A 15,432-nucleotide genomic window follows, 5' to 3' on the forward strand; every position below is an offset into this window, starting at 1 on the left:
CATGTTTGGGTTGATACAGGGCCCACAGCTCACTATGGAACAATCACAGATGACTATATGTGAGTCAGATACACAAGAGGTTATTCCTGAGGGAACAGCCAGCCTGATGGACCAGATAAAAGCCACTGCAAGGTCTGTTTACCCTGCAGTGTTTGTCTTCCTCTATGAATGCCAAGTGGAAAACTTCAGATGAAATAGCTGATATGCTTCATATGCAAACCATGTGGTACTGGCTTTATGATGAGCAAAATATTCACCCGCTGAATATACCTGTTACCCAGGTCATGGTAATTCTGAGGTTAAAGGGGCCCCTTCACATGGGCATCCCATATAATCCTATTGTTGCCAAATCAAAAAAGCGTTCAGGGCTTCCCTGGTGGTGCAGTGGTTAAGAATCTGCCTGCTAATGCAGGGGACACGGGTTCGAGCCCTGGTCCGGGAAGATCCCACATGCTGCGGAACAACTAAGCCTGTGCATCACAACTACTGAGCCTGGGCTCTAGAGCCCGTGAGCCACAACTACTGAAGCCCACACGCCTAGAGCCCGTGCTCTGCAGCAAAAGAAGCCACCACAATGAGAAGCCCGTGCACCCCAACGAAGAGTAGCCCCGACACGCCACAACTAGAGAGTCCGTACGCAGCAACAAAGACCCAACGCAGCCAAAAATAAATTTAAAAAAAAATGTTCAGGAAACATCAAATTTGCTATCTTAGCTTCCCCTCACTGGGTCTTATAGATGCTAATAAAAACATTAAGTTAATTAACTAGAGAATGGGGAGAGGCCAAGGGGGAAGTCACAGGACTCTTCCCAAGGAGGTAGAAATTTTAAAACAGTTATTAAGGAATAAGATGAGGGACTTCCCTGGTGATCCACTGGTTAAGACCCCACGCTCTGAATGCAGGGTGCCTGGGTTCGATCCCTGGTCAGGGAACTAGATTCTGTATGCCACAACGAAGATCCCACCTGCTGCAACTAAGACCTGGCGTGGCCAAATAAATAAATAAATAATAAATAGGTAAATAAATTATTTTTTAAAAAGGAATAAGATGAATGAAGTGAATATCAATAGGAGCAAAACAAAGAGAAAACAGAAAGGGGAGTCACAGGACTCATTCCAGAAGAGTAGAAATCCTTAGATGGTTATTTAAAAAATGGAGTGAATAAAATGGACATTGATTGGGTTAAAACAAAGTTTTAATACAGCACTACCTAAGGTTGGGTGGGCCAAAGGAACCCCCCCCTTTGATCTCTCAACATTAAAGCTGAGAGAGTCCACTCTATTTACCCCTGTTTGGAGAAATTTTAAAAGTCAGAAGGCAGACATTACAATGAGAAACCTGACTGGAAATTGCATGGGAGAGTGGGCAGGCCGATTTATAAGGTAAAGATTGACAAAAGGGCCAGGGTCACTTGGCTCAACCCCTCACTGGGTAGCCAAAGACTTTTGCACTGGAGTGGGTAAAATGGTCAGGGGCTGGAGAAGAGAAGTTTCCAGGACTCAACTGTGGTACCAAAGCCCATTGGTGAAACCCAATTAGATTAAGATTAGATTAGATTAAGATTACCTAAAAAAGGTAATGGTTGATAGGATTATGAAAGTTAGAATTATGTAAAGAAGTGTGGGGCTTTCTTGGTGGCACAGTGGTTAAGAATCCGCCTGCCAATGCAGGGGACACGGGTTCAAGCCCTGGTCAGGGAAGATCCCACATGCCGCGGAGCAACTAAGCCCGTGCACCGCAACTACTGAGCCTGCGCTCTGGAGCCCGCGATCCACAACTACTGAAGCCCGCATGCCTAGAGCCCGTGCTCCTCAACGAGAAGCCACCGCAATGAGAAACCCATGCACCGCAACGAAAAGTAGCCCCCGCTCGCCGCAACTGGAGAAAGCCCGCGTGCAGCAATGAAGGCCCAATGCAGCCAAAAATAAAATAAAAAATAAAAAAAAAAGAAGTGTTTCAACTTTTCCTGAATGTTTTATGGGAATGCATATTACGAAGGGCAAGGGAACACTTCGCCTACCTAGTATTGTAAAATCAAAACCTGTGGATGCTATACACTACCGAATGTAAAATAGTTGGCTGGTGGGAAGCAGCAGCATAGCACAGGGAGATCGGCTTGGTGCTTTGCGATGACCTAGAAGGGTGGGATAGGGAAGATGGGAGGGAGGCTCAAGAGGGACGGGATACGGGGACATGTGTATGCATATGGCTGATTCACTTTGTTGTGCAACAGAAACTAACACGATATTGTGAAGCAATTATACTCCAATAAAGTTCTATTAAAAAAAGAAGAAACCAGTGGATGAAGTCCTAATAGAGGCTACAGTTAGGAACATATGAGTTGTTGGAATTACAGTAAAAGTTTGTAGGAGAATCGGTATGTTTGAACTTACCAGAGAATGGACTTGAGGATATGGGGAAGGGGAAGGAGAAGCTGTGACAAAGTGAGAGAGTGGCATGGACATATATACACTACCAAATGTAAAATAGATAGCTAGTGGGAAGCAGCCGCATAGCACAGGGAGATCAGCTCTGTGCTTTGTGACGGCCTGGAGGGGTGGGATAGGGAGGGTGGGAGGGAGGGAGACGCAAGAGGGAAGAGATATGGGGATATATGTATATGTATAGCTGATTCACTTTGTTATAAAGCAGAAACTAACACACCATTGTAAAGCAATTATACTCCAATAAAGATGTTAAAAAAAAAAAAAAGAACAGGCTTTATGTGAAGTGCTTGTGTTTTTTTTACCAGATTGTATTTGGGAGATGGACACTGAATCTGACTGCGGAACATTTCCCCTACCTAGTAATGTCAAACAGGAGGTATGTAAATCCACCTTTCAAGCAATATTAATTGGACATGCTAAATGGGAACCAGTAAGATTGCCTGAGCCATACAGTGTAGAATGGAAGCTGGAGTGCTGGTGGGGACAAATTCTCTGTGCAATAGCCCTATGTGGGGCACATACTAGGGCTTATGGCTAGAGCCTGTGAGTGCTTCCCAGTGATGACTACTGGGACTTTGGACAAGAGAATTTCCACTTGAGGGGTGTTTACTCCCTTGGAGTAAAAAAAGACACAAGCACTTCCCATAAAGCCCTATAAAGAGCCCTTGCCTGGCTGACAGAGCTGCTTGGTTTGTAGATTCCAAGGTGAATGGACAACATCCTGTTTGGAAGGCCATCACTCTGATGGAAGGAGGTAAAAACAAATCAGCTTGGTGAGCTGAATTGCATGCTGTTTACTCAGCAGTGATGGAAGGATTGAACAGTGGAAAAAAGCCACTATGTTTGGCTTTTTACTGACTCATGCACAGTGGCCAAAATGATTGGAATCGACAAGAAGATATACCTGTGTGTTTGCTTGAGGTGGCCAACTGGGTCCATGAGGTTGAGGGTTTGCAGCAAGGCAGAGATGGGCTGAATCTAAACATATTCCTCTTGTACCCTCTGAGGCACAAAATGTTTTATCTGCCAACAAAATACACAGAGACTGCAGATAGCTGTGTGACCAACTTCCTGGCGGGAAAGCCCTTGAGCACAGCTGGCTGTTACTGGTAGCCCTATGGGGCTACAAATGGGTCGTGATAGGAATAGACACTGATTCTGGTCTGGACTTCGCTTATCTGGTGGTAAATGCAAATGCTCAGAATATTGTGAGAGAATTGGAAGAGAAGATATTGCACCAATTTGTATAGCTGACTATCATTTCTTCAGACGAATGACCTCACTTTACAGCCCATAATGTCCAACAATGGGCAGAGAGATATCTTCCTCAGAGTAATATTCTGATAGAGAATTGGAACAGGCAATTAAAACATTGATTGTCTAAAACAGGAGGAGATAAAAGCACGAAGGGCTGGTTTACACATATTCATGAGAATGTGCTCACACTCAACAAGAGGGGGGCTAAAAGAGTGTCCTCACTGAATAGATTTCTCTTGTTTTCCTGGTGGATCTGGGGCAGAAGGGTTGGGGAAGGTGCTGGTATACTTTCTTCTTCATATAACCTCATCTTTTTTTTTCTCCTACTTGTTGCATTGGTCATAGGACAGGGCTGCAATTACAAGGACAGGAAACATGAATGGATTCCTAAGCAAGGAACTATAACTATGTTTTTAACCTTATGTCAGAATTCCCAAGGGCCTAATGGGGCAGGATGTACCTTCACACCATCTGGCAAAATTGGGATTAACAGTGAATGCCACTATATTGCCTGGTGGTAAAGATAGCCCACTAGTTCTGCATCTATGTACCTTACTCTATGGGAACAGAGTGGACAGAGGAAGAAGCACTTGCTAGAGTAGTACTGCGGTCTGCAATCTACACCAGCATACTGGCTGAACCTAATGTCCCTTCCAAAGGTAGAAAAGTTTGGGATAAAATGGAAAGAAGAAAAAATAGTAGCTATTGGTAAAGGAATGAAAAATGGGTTATGTAATGAGGGAAATTCAATATTACATTAACACCTCGGAAGAGGCTCAGAGCAAGAGATGATACCCAGACTTTCTTGTTACCAACCCTCTAATCTTATTCCCTTTTACCCCATGGCATATAGGCCAAACCATTAGCCACCACTCATGAATAAGTGCTGTTATGGACTGAATTGTGTCCTTGTTGAAAAAGATATTTCGGCATCCTAAACCCCAGTACCTCAGAATGTAACTTCATTTGGAGATAGGGTCTTAACAGAGGTAGTCAAGTTAAAACAAGGTCATTAGGATGGGTCCTAATCCGGGATGGTTGATGTCCTTATAAAAAGGGGAAATTTAAACACAGAGACAGACACGCATAGAGGGAAGACCATGTGAAGAGAAGGGAGAAGATGGCATCCACATCCAAGGAAACAGAAATGGAGCAGATTCTCCCTCTCAGCCTTCACAAAGAACCCACCCTACTAACACCTTGATTTCAGACCTCTAGCCTCAAAAACTGTGAGACAATGAATTTCTATTATTTAAGCCACCCAGTTTGTGGTACTCTGTTATGGCAACCCTAGAAAACTAACACAAATGCAAATACATACCTCGGGCCATCTTTCTTTCCAAGAAAAGTGAACAGTCAGATGTACCACTCAAGGTTCTTTCCTATCAATGGAAGAGAGGCAAGATAGGTGAAGGGGATTAAATAGTACAAAGTACTAAATATAAGATAAATAAGATACAAAGATATAATGTACAGTAGAGGGAATTTAGCCAATACTTTATAATAACTTTATATGGAATATAATCTATAAAAATATTGAATCACTATGTTGTACTTCTGAAAGTAAAATGATATTGTAAGTCAACTATACTTCAATTAAAAAACAAAAAGCAAAAAACAAACCCATAAAGGTCTTTCCTAGCATGAGGAGTTCCTTTCTCTTCTGCCCTTCCGAGCCAGTCCTGTGGGATGTAATACATTACTAGTCTCCTTATGGTTTGTGTCAGAGTTCTGTGAGGAAATATTTTAAAATTAGGCTCAAATTTTCCCTCTTTAGTGATCTGATCACAGGGAATGAGCTGATCATTCCCTTCTCTACTATCTATTCTAGGTTTCTTTTCACCTTCACTAGCATGTCTGCTGGTTTTGGTGGCTTATCTGGTGGTATAATACAGACGTTCATCCCCAATAGATATGAGCCCTTGTCATCAAGCCCTTTCAATATGGGATTGTTGCATATATCCAATTACCAATAAGGCCAGAGATATAGGTTGAAAGAGAGGTGGTAATGCAGGAGCAGTAGGTGTATTGCCAGTATAAACCGTCCACTTATGAAACATATTTATGCTCTCCAGACCTGCTCATGTATGATCTTGTATTACTACTTCCACTTGAAGATGGAGTGCTGCTACACATGCTACAATTTTATGGTTTGATAAATCAGGTAAATTATAGACACCTCAGATCACATGTTCACTTTATGTCCCACAGTCAGGGGTTCAGTCTCTACCGTGGTCCAATAGCAAGCCAGGAGCTGTGTTACTGAGTTGGGATCTCTAAGAAGCAGACTCTGAGACTGAGTTAAAGTAGGGTATTTTCTAGGGAGTTCTTTGAGATTAACATTCATGGGGAGAGCTGACAGAGGCAGGATTCAGCAAAGAGAGAAGTGGGGAACTCTGAAGCTAAAATGTCCCTTTAGAGTTGTGCTGAGCTAGCTGAAATGGCTAGGTCTTTATATTTCCACATTGATCAGTCATTGGATGTGGGCTGCCTGAAAAGGGTGTGACAGCTGAAGGGTGCCTACTGATAACACTCCTGGCATTCCCAGAATCAAGACTTCCATGGAAAGGGAATTTGAGTGGTGCATGTCCATGTCCTTATAGTCCACCTTCTGTGCCTCTCAGATCCTTTTCTTCACACATATTCAGGGAGCAGCTCCTTCATGGTTCTGCTGGTCTTCTCTTCCTGGGGGAAACTTAGAAGAGAAAGTTTAATGGGATGACCTATAGTCTCTACCACTGAAACTGGTTTCAGGGTTAGAACTGATAATCATTGTCTCCCTTCTCTACTGTCCATTCTAGGTTTCTTTTCACCTTCACTAGCATGTCTGCTGGTCTTGGTGGTTTATCTGGTGGTATAATCCAGACGTTCATCCCCAAGAGATATTAGTCCTTGTCATCAAGCCCTTTCAATATGGGATTGTTGCATATATCCAATTACCAAAATAACTGGGCTAGTGTGTACCAGGAGGCACTCAAGTGGGTCAACTATGTGCCAAACATATTTTTCCTTGAACCCTGTGTGTCATAGCAGCCCTACTTCCTCCTGATGATCAGGGTCAGTTTCCCCTGTCAAGCTGGTGGCTCCTCTCTTGTCTGCTGGACACTGGTCATATGGAACCGAAAGGATTGAGGATATAGCTTTAGCTTATAGTATAGCAGGAATCATGCAATATCCCCTGGTGGAAATGTTTCCCTTTAAGGACAAGGACTTCTAACTCTGCAGAGCCCAGAGTTTCAGAAAAGGGAAGCACAAATTCCCCAAGCAGGTCATTGAGAGCAATGTTAACTGAAGCCATTCCTGCCATATATAGTAAAGGGCTTAGTGTTTGTCTCTATTGCTGGCATATTGGAAATTTGGATGTGGAAGCACCTAAATCAACCTTGGTAAGTGAGGTGCTTGAATAGCTTTTATCTTTGCCACTGTGGCCTCTTTGTTCATCTGCTCATCATGCCAGCAGTGGTCTGGCTGATGAAAGAGTCTGTCTGATGTCAAAAGGATCAATAATTTTCTCTATTCCAATGTTTAGTGACTCTTTCTTGGTGGAATGCCCTCTGGTGGCCATTAACTTATTAACATATATTTATCACATTAACTTATTAACATATACTTATCACATATAGGTCTTCACACTTTGTGTTTACTCCCATATATTCATCATGCTTCTAATCCATTACTCCTTGTACCCAATCTTCCAGCTTTCCAGGATCCCAAGATTTTATTCTCTAATACCTTTATTCAATGGGAAAAAAAGCAAAGCTCTTTGTAAGAATAGTTGGATACATGTCTGGATCAGCAGAATATAGAATAATTTTGTGACCTCTTGTTATTTCCAGAAAGCAAGGACGCTTTCAAAATCATAGGTTGGGTCAAAAGTCCACAGCAGCCAGTTTGAGGAGTCTCCTACTGGCCAAGTTGTGATAAGTTACTTGCAAAAATGGACCAAAAATGTATACTTGATTAAAACAAGTTAAGTCCATAGATGCCATGAATATGTAATGATACTAAAAAGAAAAAACTTGATTATTTCTTTTATTTAATTTATTGATCCTTTTGCCAATACTTCACTGTCTTGATTATTGCAACTATACAAGATGTCTTGAAAAAAATATATATATATTTGCTTGTCACTTGCCAATTTCCACAAAACAGCCTACTTGGATTTTGATTGGAGTTCCATTTCTCTAGAGATCATTTTGGTAATTGTGAACATCTTTAAAGTTTTGAGTCTTCAATCCATGAACATGGCATATTTCTCCATTTATTTAAATCTTCTCAATTTCTGTTTGCAATGTTTTGTAAGTTTCAGTGTGAAAGTCTTGCACATCTTTAGTTAAATCTATTCCTAATGTATCTTTTTGATGCTATTGTAAATGGTAGCATTAAACTTTTATTTTCCATTTGTTACTTGCGATTATATATAAACATAATTTATTTTTATATATTAGTCTTATATTCTGCAACCTTGCTAAATCTACTCATTAGTCCTAGTAGTTTTCTTGTAGGTTCTTTAGGATTTTCAACATATACAATTAGGTCATCTGTAAATAAAGACAAATATTTTAAATATCTGTGCCTTTTATTTATTTTCCTGGCTTTTTACATTGACTAGAGCTTCCATTATAATGTTGAACAGAAGGAGTGAGAACTTTCTGGCTTTGTCTCTAATATTATGGGGAAGCATTCAATATTTTACCAGTAAGTATGATGTTAGATTTAGGATTTTAGTAGGTTTTTTTTTAAACCACAATGAGGATGTTCCCATCCTCTAGTGTGTTGAAAGTTTTCACAAAATGCATTTTGAATTTTTCAAAGATTTTCTATGCATTTATTGAGATGATCATATATATGTTCTTTATTTTGTTAATATGGTGAATTACACTGATAGTTTTAATTTAACAATACTATGTTTATCATTTAGGAATTTCATTCCGTTTTGACTAACATAAAACTCCCACAAATCAGCAAGGGGCTTATTTCTCTCCTGGGAGAGTCTAGAAATAGGCAACACAAGGACAGTATGGCTACTCAACAATTGCAATAGGGGAGCAAACTTACTCATTTGTTTGTTTTCTTTTGCTGCAACATATTATGACTCAGGAAAAACAGAGTCACTGGAAGTATTAGGAGAACTATGTGCTCACTATAGAAATTAGACCTTTCAAAAGTGTGGAGAAGAGGTAATCAGAGGATTGGAGAAAGTCTCTAAACACAATATTCTGAAACAGTGGTATGAATGGACAGTTTTGAGTTTTCAAGGAAATTCAAACAGCTGTGCACATCTATCCACCAAAGTAGGACCATGAAGGGTGAGCTCATGGAGATGTTTGTGGAAACTGCTACCTCTAAGGTGACTAAAGTGCTTGTGATTGGCTCAGGGTTGATGTTATTCTGCAAAGACAGTAGTCAGGAAGATAAGCTTGAAGTTTGGAACTTCTGAACAGTTCTGGATCTGTCTGTGAATCTGCTACTTCCACATCATTTTGAGATTAATGGCTTCTTCATTTTTGCATTTCAAATCTCATGTAGCTTCCTCTTTTGTCTAATTCTAACCATACAGCAAGAGGATTCTAGACAATGTAATTCTAAGCTTCATATAACATAATCCAGCACAACCATCATTACCCCTAACTTTCACCCTCATGGTTCCAAGTTCTCTCTTTTCAACTTGAATTGTTGTGTCCAACTTAAAGGAGGAGCAAAGTACAAAAGGTTAAATTACTGAGTCTGACGAAACCATCTTTTTTTGATAATTTTGAACATTTTTTATGTATATCAACTACTTATTAACCAAAACAATTGTTATATACTACACTAGCCACAAAAATGCTGAAGATACACCTCTCAACAGTTAAGGTCAATAACCTGAAAATTTCTAAGTTTTCATGGTAAGGAAGAAGGGTAGAATAGCTACCAGGTAGGCAAATCCCAGTGTCTGCCACAGTAGGCCAGAAAGAAAATCCCAACAAGTACCAAAGTCAATATCCCGAGGACCACATGCATTGCATATAGTGGAAATTAATTAGAAACAATAACAAAGCTAATTTCAAATACACTTACTTGCATGTTAAAAAATACACTTTACTTCAGTCTGAGATTTCACAATGGAAATGAGACAATATACATAGGTGAACCACAATGAAAATAATACATTTTGAAAGTTGTGTGAAATAGCTGAAAGAGTACTGGGAGCAAGTTATTGCCATAGAGGTTTATATTAGAAAATGAAAACTATAAAATATGAGCTAGGGGATCACTTCAAAGATGAGAGACACAATGATAAAGCAATTCCGTATTTATAACATTTGAAACATTTCTCCTCTGTTATTGCTTTCCTTATGCCTAACAAAAAAGAGATGCATCTGAAGGTTTTCCCACATTGATTACATTCATTGGGTTTCTCTCCAATGTGAGTTTTCATGTTTTTGGAGTATTAGGGAAAACTAAAGGATTTTCCACATTCTTCAAATTCCTATCTCCCAGTATGAGTTCTCACAAAGAATGAGAAAGACCTGAAGGTTTTCCCACATTCTTTACATTTATATGGTCTCTCTTCAGTGTGTGTTCTCATATATGCCCTAAAGTGTTAGGAATTATACTCTCCCACACTTATTACACTTATATGGTTTCTCTCTAATATGAATTTTCACACAGCTTTGAAAGAATTAGATACAAGTTAAGATTGTCCTACACTTCAAATACTAATAGGATTTCTTTTCAGTGTGAGTTCTTACAAGTTTCCTAAGTGATGAGGAACAGCCAAAGGCATTCCTGCATTTCATATATTCACAGTGTTTCTCTCCAATTTGTGTTATCACATGTACAGTAAAATGTGAAGAATAAAAGAAGGACTTGTCACATTGTTTACAATTATAGGGCCTCTCTCCAATATTTGTACTCATGTGGTTACTAAAAGAGGAAGGGAATTGTGCATTCCTTACATGTGTAGAGCTCATATCTGGTGTTTTCTCATTTGTAGAGTAATCTTTGAAGAATAAGTGAAGGTTTTCCCACATTCCTTACATTCATAATGCTTCTCTCCAATTCGAGTTCTTATGGGTACTTTAAGGGATATAGAAGAAATAAAAACTTTCTCACATTCTTTTACATTCATTGGGTATATTTTCAATATGAGTTCTCACATTTGCAACTAAAGGATGAGGGACAATTGAAGATTTTTCCACATTTTTTACCTTCATAGAATTTTTCTCCAATGAGAGTTTTCACATTTTCTTAGAGATGAAAGAAATGGAACGTTTTTTCACATTATATAAATATGAAGCCTATCTTCACCGTGAATACTTACATGTATAGCAATGCATGAAGAATGAACAGAAGCATTCCTACATTTTATATATTCACAGTATTCTTCTCCAGTGTGAATTTTCACATGAGTCCTAAGATACAAAGAATAGCTGAAGAGTTCTCTACATTTCTTACATTGTTAGCGTTGTGTCCAGTGTGTCTTAACAAGTGAATGATTAATGAAGGCTGTCACATAGCTAGTGAATTCACAGGATTTCTCTTCAGTATGAGTTCTCTTGTGCACATTTAAGTGCAAATTAAGAAACAGGCTGAAGGCTTTTCCATATTGATTACTCTCATTATAGTTCTCTCCAGTATGAAATACCTTCCACATAGTAGATTTTAACGTCTTTCTGAAATATTTTCCAATTCGATTTTATTCACAGAGATTCTCCACCATAAGAATTCTTAAATATCTCTCCTGTGTCTGAAACTGTGCCATGGCAAAAAGGATGATAATTATGTAATAGGAAGCTTTTCACATTGTAGATGAAGTAGTATAATACTAAGTTAAGGCAGACCATGATAAGTAAAGGCTGTATATTCTTATTCGTAGAGGAAATACCTCCCAAAATGTTACAGGTAAAAAGTCAATTTAGGACATAAAATGGAATACCAAAAAATACAGAATTAAGCCAAAAGAAAACAGAAAACAAAAAAAGAGTGAAAACAGAGAATGTGAATTAAAAAATTCAATAGACACAATTATATAAATAATTATATTAAACATAAATAGAATGCACTCTCCCATTACAAGGCAGAAATGATAATACTGGAGAAAAAAAAAAAGATCCAACTCTATGTAGTTTACCAAAGATGAACTTAAAATATAAAGACAGGATGAAAGCAAAAGGATGAAAACAGATATATTATACAAACCCCAAGCATAAGAAATATGGATGACTCTATTAATATCGGATTTAAAGTATCACTAGAAACTAAAAGGGATGTTTCATAGTGCTTAATGTCAATTCAACAAGAAGATAAAATAATCCTACTGATGTGCACATCTAACAACAGAGCTTCACAATACATGAGGTTTAAAAAAATGCTAGAACTGAAAGAAGAAACAGACAAATACACAGTTATAGTTGAAGAATTAATATTTTTCTCTCAGTAATTGATAGAACATGTAGGAAAATGTGGTAAGGATAAAGAATATTTAAACAACATTATCAAAGCAATTTGGCTTAATTGATATTTACAGAACACTACACACCACAACTGTAGAATATGCATTTCCTTCAAGTACACATGCAAAACTTATCAAGGTAACCCATATGTTAGATAACAAAAACAAAACAGCAAAACTCAATACATTTCAAAGGATTGAAATTGTACAGAGTAAGTTCTCAGACCAAAACAGAATTATTTTGGATATCAAAAATAATATCCCTGGGGCCTCCCTGGTGGCGCAGTGGTTGAGAGTCCGCCTGCCGATGCAGGGGACATGGGTTCGTGCCCCGGTCCGGGAAGATCCCACATGCCGCGGAGCGGCTGGGCCCGTGAGCCATGGCCGCTGGGCCTGTTTGTCGGGAGCCTGTGCTCTGCAATGGGAGAGGCCACAACAGCGAGAGGCCCATGTACCGCAAAAAAAAAAATAATAAATAATAATAATAATATCCCTGGATATTTGGAAATTAAGCAATACTTCTAGTTAAGCAATAGATCAAAGAAGAAATCAACAGGGAAACTGTAAATAAATTCAAACTTAATGGTAATAAAATCACAATGTATCAAAATTCATGAAATGCAGCTCAATTAATGCATAGAAAGAAATTTATAACTTTAAATTATATATTTATATATTTTAATCTGTATTAGAAAAGAGTCAACGATCTAAGCTTTCAGAGAAACTAGAAAAAGAATAGAAAACTAAACCTGAAGTAGGTATAAGAAAAGAAATAAAAACGTATGAGTGGAAATCAATGAACCAGAAAACAGAAAGTAATAGGAAAATAACAAAGACAAGGTTGGTTTAAAAAAAGAAAGATTAATAAAATTGATATACTCACTGCAATACTGATAAAGGCAAAAGGAGAGAAAACATGTTTACCAATAACTAGAAGGAAAAAGGGGTACCACTACAGATCCTAAATATATTGAAAAGATAATAAAGGAATATTATAAATAACTTCATGCCAGTGTATTAACATCTTGGGTAAAATGGACAAATTGTTTTAAAAACACAAGTTACCAACTGATACAAGAGGAAATAGAAACCTGGAATTGCAGCATATCTATTTAATAAGTTCAATTTGCAATTCAAAATTTCCCCACAAAGAGAACGGTAGCCACACATGGCTTCTGGTAAATTCTATCAAATACATAAAGAAGAAATAATAAATATCTTACACAAACTCTTTCATAAAAGAGAGGTGGAATAAACAATTGTCAACTCATTTTATGAGACCAGTATAATCCTGAAACTAAACCTGACAAGGGGATAACATGAAAAAATATAGAGAGACAAATATCCCTCATGAACGTAGATGCAAAAACTCTCAACAATGAAGTGGCAAATGTTATCCCCAATAGATAACATTTTTCACACTGCTGCATGCCACCTGGAAGAAAAACATATGAACAGTTTGCCTGATGAATCACAGCCATACAGGTACTCTTCCGTTCCCAGTCTGCAGGACTCCAGTTTGTCAGATCTCCTTGGATCTTTGTATTCTTCTACTGTTGCTGCTGCTAGCTCATATTCAGAATGGAGATGGACTTGATTCAGATCTCACCACTCAGATTTCAGCTGTGACTACCAAAACTACTGCTATGATGGCCATTTGAACTGGCAAGATGGAAACTACCAAAAGGACCAGGACTAGGGTAAGGCAAGTGTCTCAGAAGCAAAATTAATGGGTCACCCAAAAACTTAGTAGTAAAGATAGATACTACTTAATGCAATATTCTAAAAAGTCAAACTTAATGAAATAATTCATGATGAACAAAATATTAATATTTTAAATAAAGACAGGATCCAAGCCTACACTTGCAGAACTTGGCCTCACCCTAATTCCAGCCCTGACACATCCTGACATCAACTTTATTGTTTCCTGAGCCCACTGGGGAAAAAAGGAAGAAGTCTGGTCTACACTTCCCTCCCCTGGGCTGCTCCTTCAAGGCCAAGAGGGCTACTAAGCTTCTAGATCCAATAATTCTGGCATTGTTAAATTTACAAAGAGAAACATCCTTCACTTTGCAAATATAATCTATTTTAGGATATGTTAGTAATGGCAATTTTATTTATTTTCATTTTATTTATTTTATTTATTTATTTTTTTGCGGTACGTGGGCCTCTCACTGTTGTGGCCTCTCCCTTTGCGGAGCACAGGCTCTGGACGTGCAGGCTCAGCAGCCATGGCTCACGGGCCCAGCCGCTCCGCGGCACATGGGATCTTCCCGGACCGGGGCACGAACCCGTGTCCCCTGCATTGGCAGGCGGACTCTCAACCACTGCACCACCAGGGAAGCCCAGCAATTTTATTTTTTAATTTTTTAAATCACATTTCCTTTTTCCATGCAAATTTTTATTTTTTTTAATTTTATTATTTTTTTTGGCTGCGCTGGGTCTTCGTTGCTGCGCGTGGGCTTTCTATAGTTGTGGCGAGTGGGGGCTACTCTTCGTTGCAGTGTGTGGGCTTCTGATTGCGGTGGCTTCTCTCTTGTTGTGGAGCATGGGCTCCAGGCATGCAGGCTTCAGTAGTTGCAGCATACGGGCCCTAGAGCACAAGCTCAGTAGTTGCGGCACGCGAGCCCTGGAGCGCAGGCTCAGTAGTTGTGGCACATGGGCTTAGTTGCTCTGGGGCATGTGGGATCTTCCCGGACAAGGGATCGAACCAGTGTCCCCTGCATTGGCAGGTGGATTCTTAACCACTGCGCCACCAGGGAAGTCCCAGTAATGGCAATTTTATGACATACACCTATGCACTAAAGGGAAAAATATCTTTACAGTGTGGAAAAGCTATGGAAAAGCATTGTTAATCTGGTATATATCTCTGCATATATACTAGAGATGCACCTCTACCATCTGCTAAAGCTACTCCCCTAGACACACACATACACACACACTCAAATGTACACATATACAAACATACACAAACACTCTGGGTGAAGCTAAGGAGTTCTAAAACTTCTTGAGGCAATTCCATCATGTAACATGATAGATTTTTATTGATTTTTCATGATTATGCTGATAACCTGGAAGGAATGCTCTTTTCAAGGTATTCCAGATCAGTCCAAGAAAGACATAAGTAGGAAGACTTTGGAGATGCCTTTAAATTCTACACTTTACCAATATTTGTAAAGTAAGACAGGAAAGGAGTAATGGCTCCTGACACACTGAGGCCTCAAAACACACATCTCTGTGTACTGAAAATGTTGTTAGGAATTTCTGATCCTTCCATCAGGCATATTCTA

The 15,432-nt window shown here is 39.0% G+C and overlaps 4 protein-coding genes and 1 long non-coding RNA gene across 7 annotated transcripts in view; 3 read left to right on the forward strand and 2 right to left on the reverse strand.

The window, feature by feature from the left end:
* LOC117196771 (uncharacterized) overlaps positions 1-15,432 on the reverse strand; it is a 190,218-nt gene that overhangs the window by 37,650 nt on the left and 137,136 nt on the right. The window lies entirely within an intron of this gene.
* LOC101286646 (transcription initiation factor TFIID subunit 7) overlaps positions 1-15,432 on the forward strand; it is a 209,203-nt gene that overhangs the window by 24,681 nt on the left and 169,090 nt on the right. The gene's annotated exons all lie outside the window — the stretch shown is intronic.
* LOC101284110 (transcription initiation factor TFIID subunit 7) overlaps positions 1-15,432 on the forward strand; it is a 179,059-nt gene that overhangs the window by 24,681 nt on the left and 138,946 nt on the right. The window lies entirely within an intron of this gene.
* Positions 1-15,432, forward strand: part of LOC125964116 (transcription initiation factor TFIID subunit 7) — a 178,927-nt gene that overhangs the window by 24,549 nt on the left and 138,946 nt on the right. The gene's annotated exons all lie outside the window — the stretch shown is intronic.
* LOC101285376 (protocadherin beta-13) overlaps positions 1-15,432 on the reverse strand; it is a 61,807-nt gene that overhangs the window by 7,109 nt on the left and 39,266 nt on the right. Inside the window, exon 3 of the mRNA XM_049708681.1 lies at positions 5,027-5,087. Within this exon, the coding sequence (XP_049564638.1) occupies positions 5,027-5,087 (61 nt within the window). The remainder of the gene's footprint in view (positions 1-5,026; positions 5,088-15,432) is intronic.

Source organism: Orcinus orca, chromosome 3, assembly GCF_937001465.1.
Source record: "Orcinus orca chromosome 3, mOrcOrc1.1, whole genome shotgun sequence".
NCBI classification, from domain to species: Eukaryota; Metazoa; Chordata; class Mammalia; order Artiodactyla; family Delphinidae; genus Orcinus; species Orcinus orca.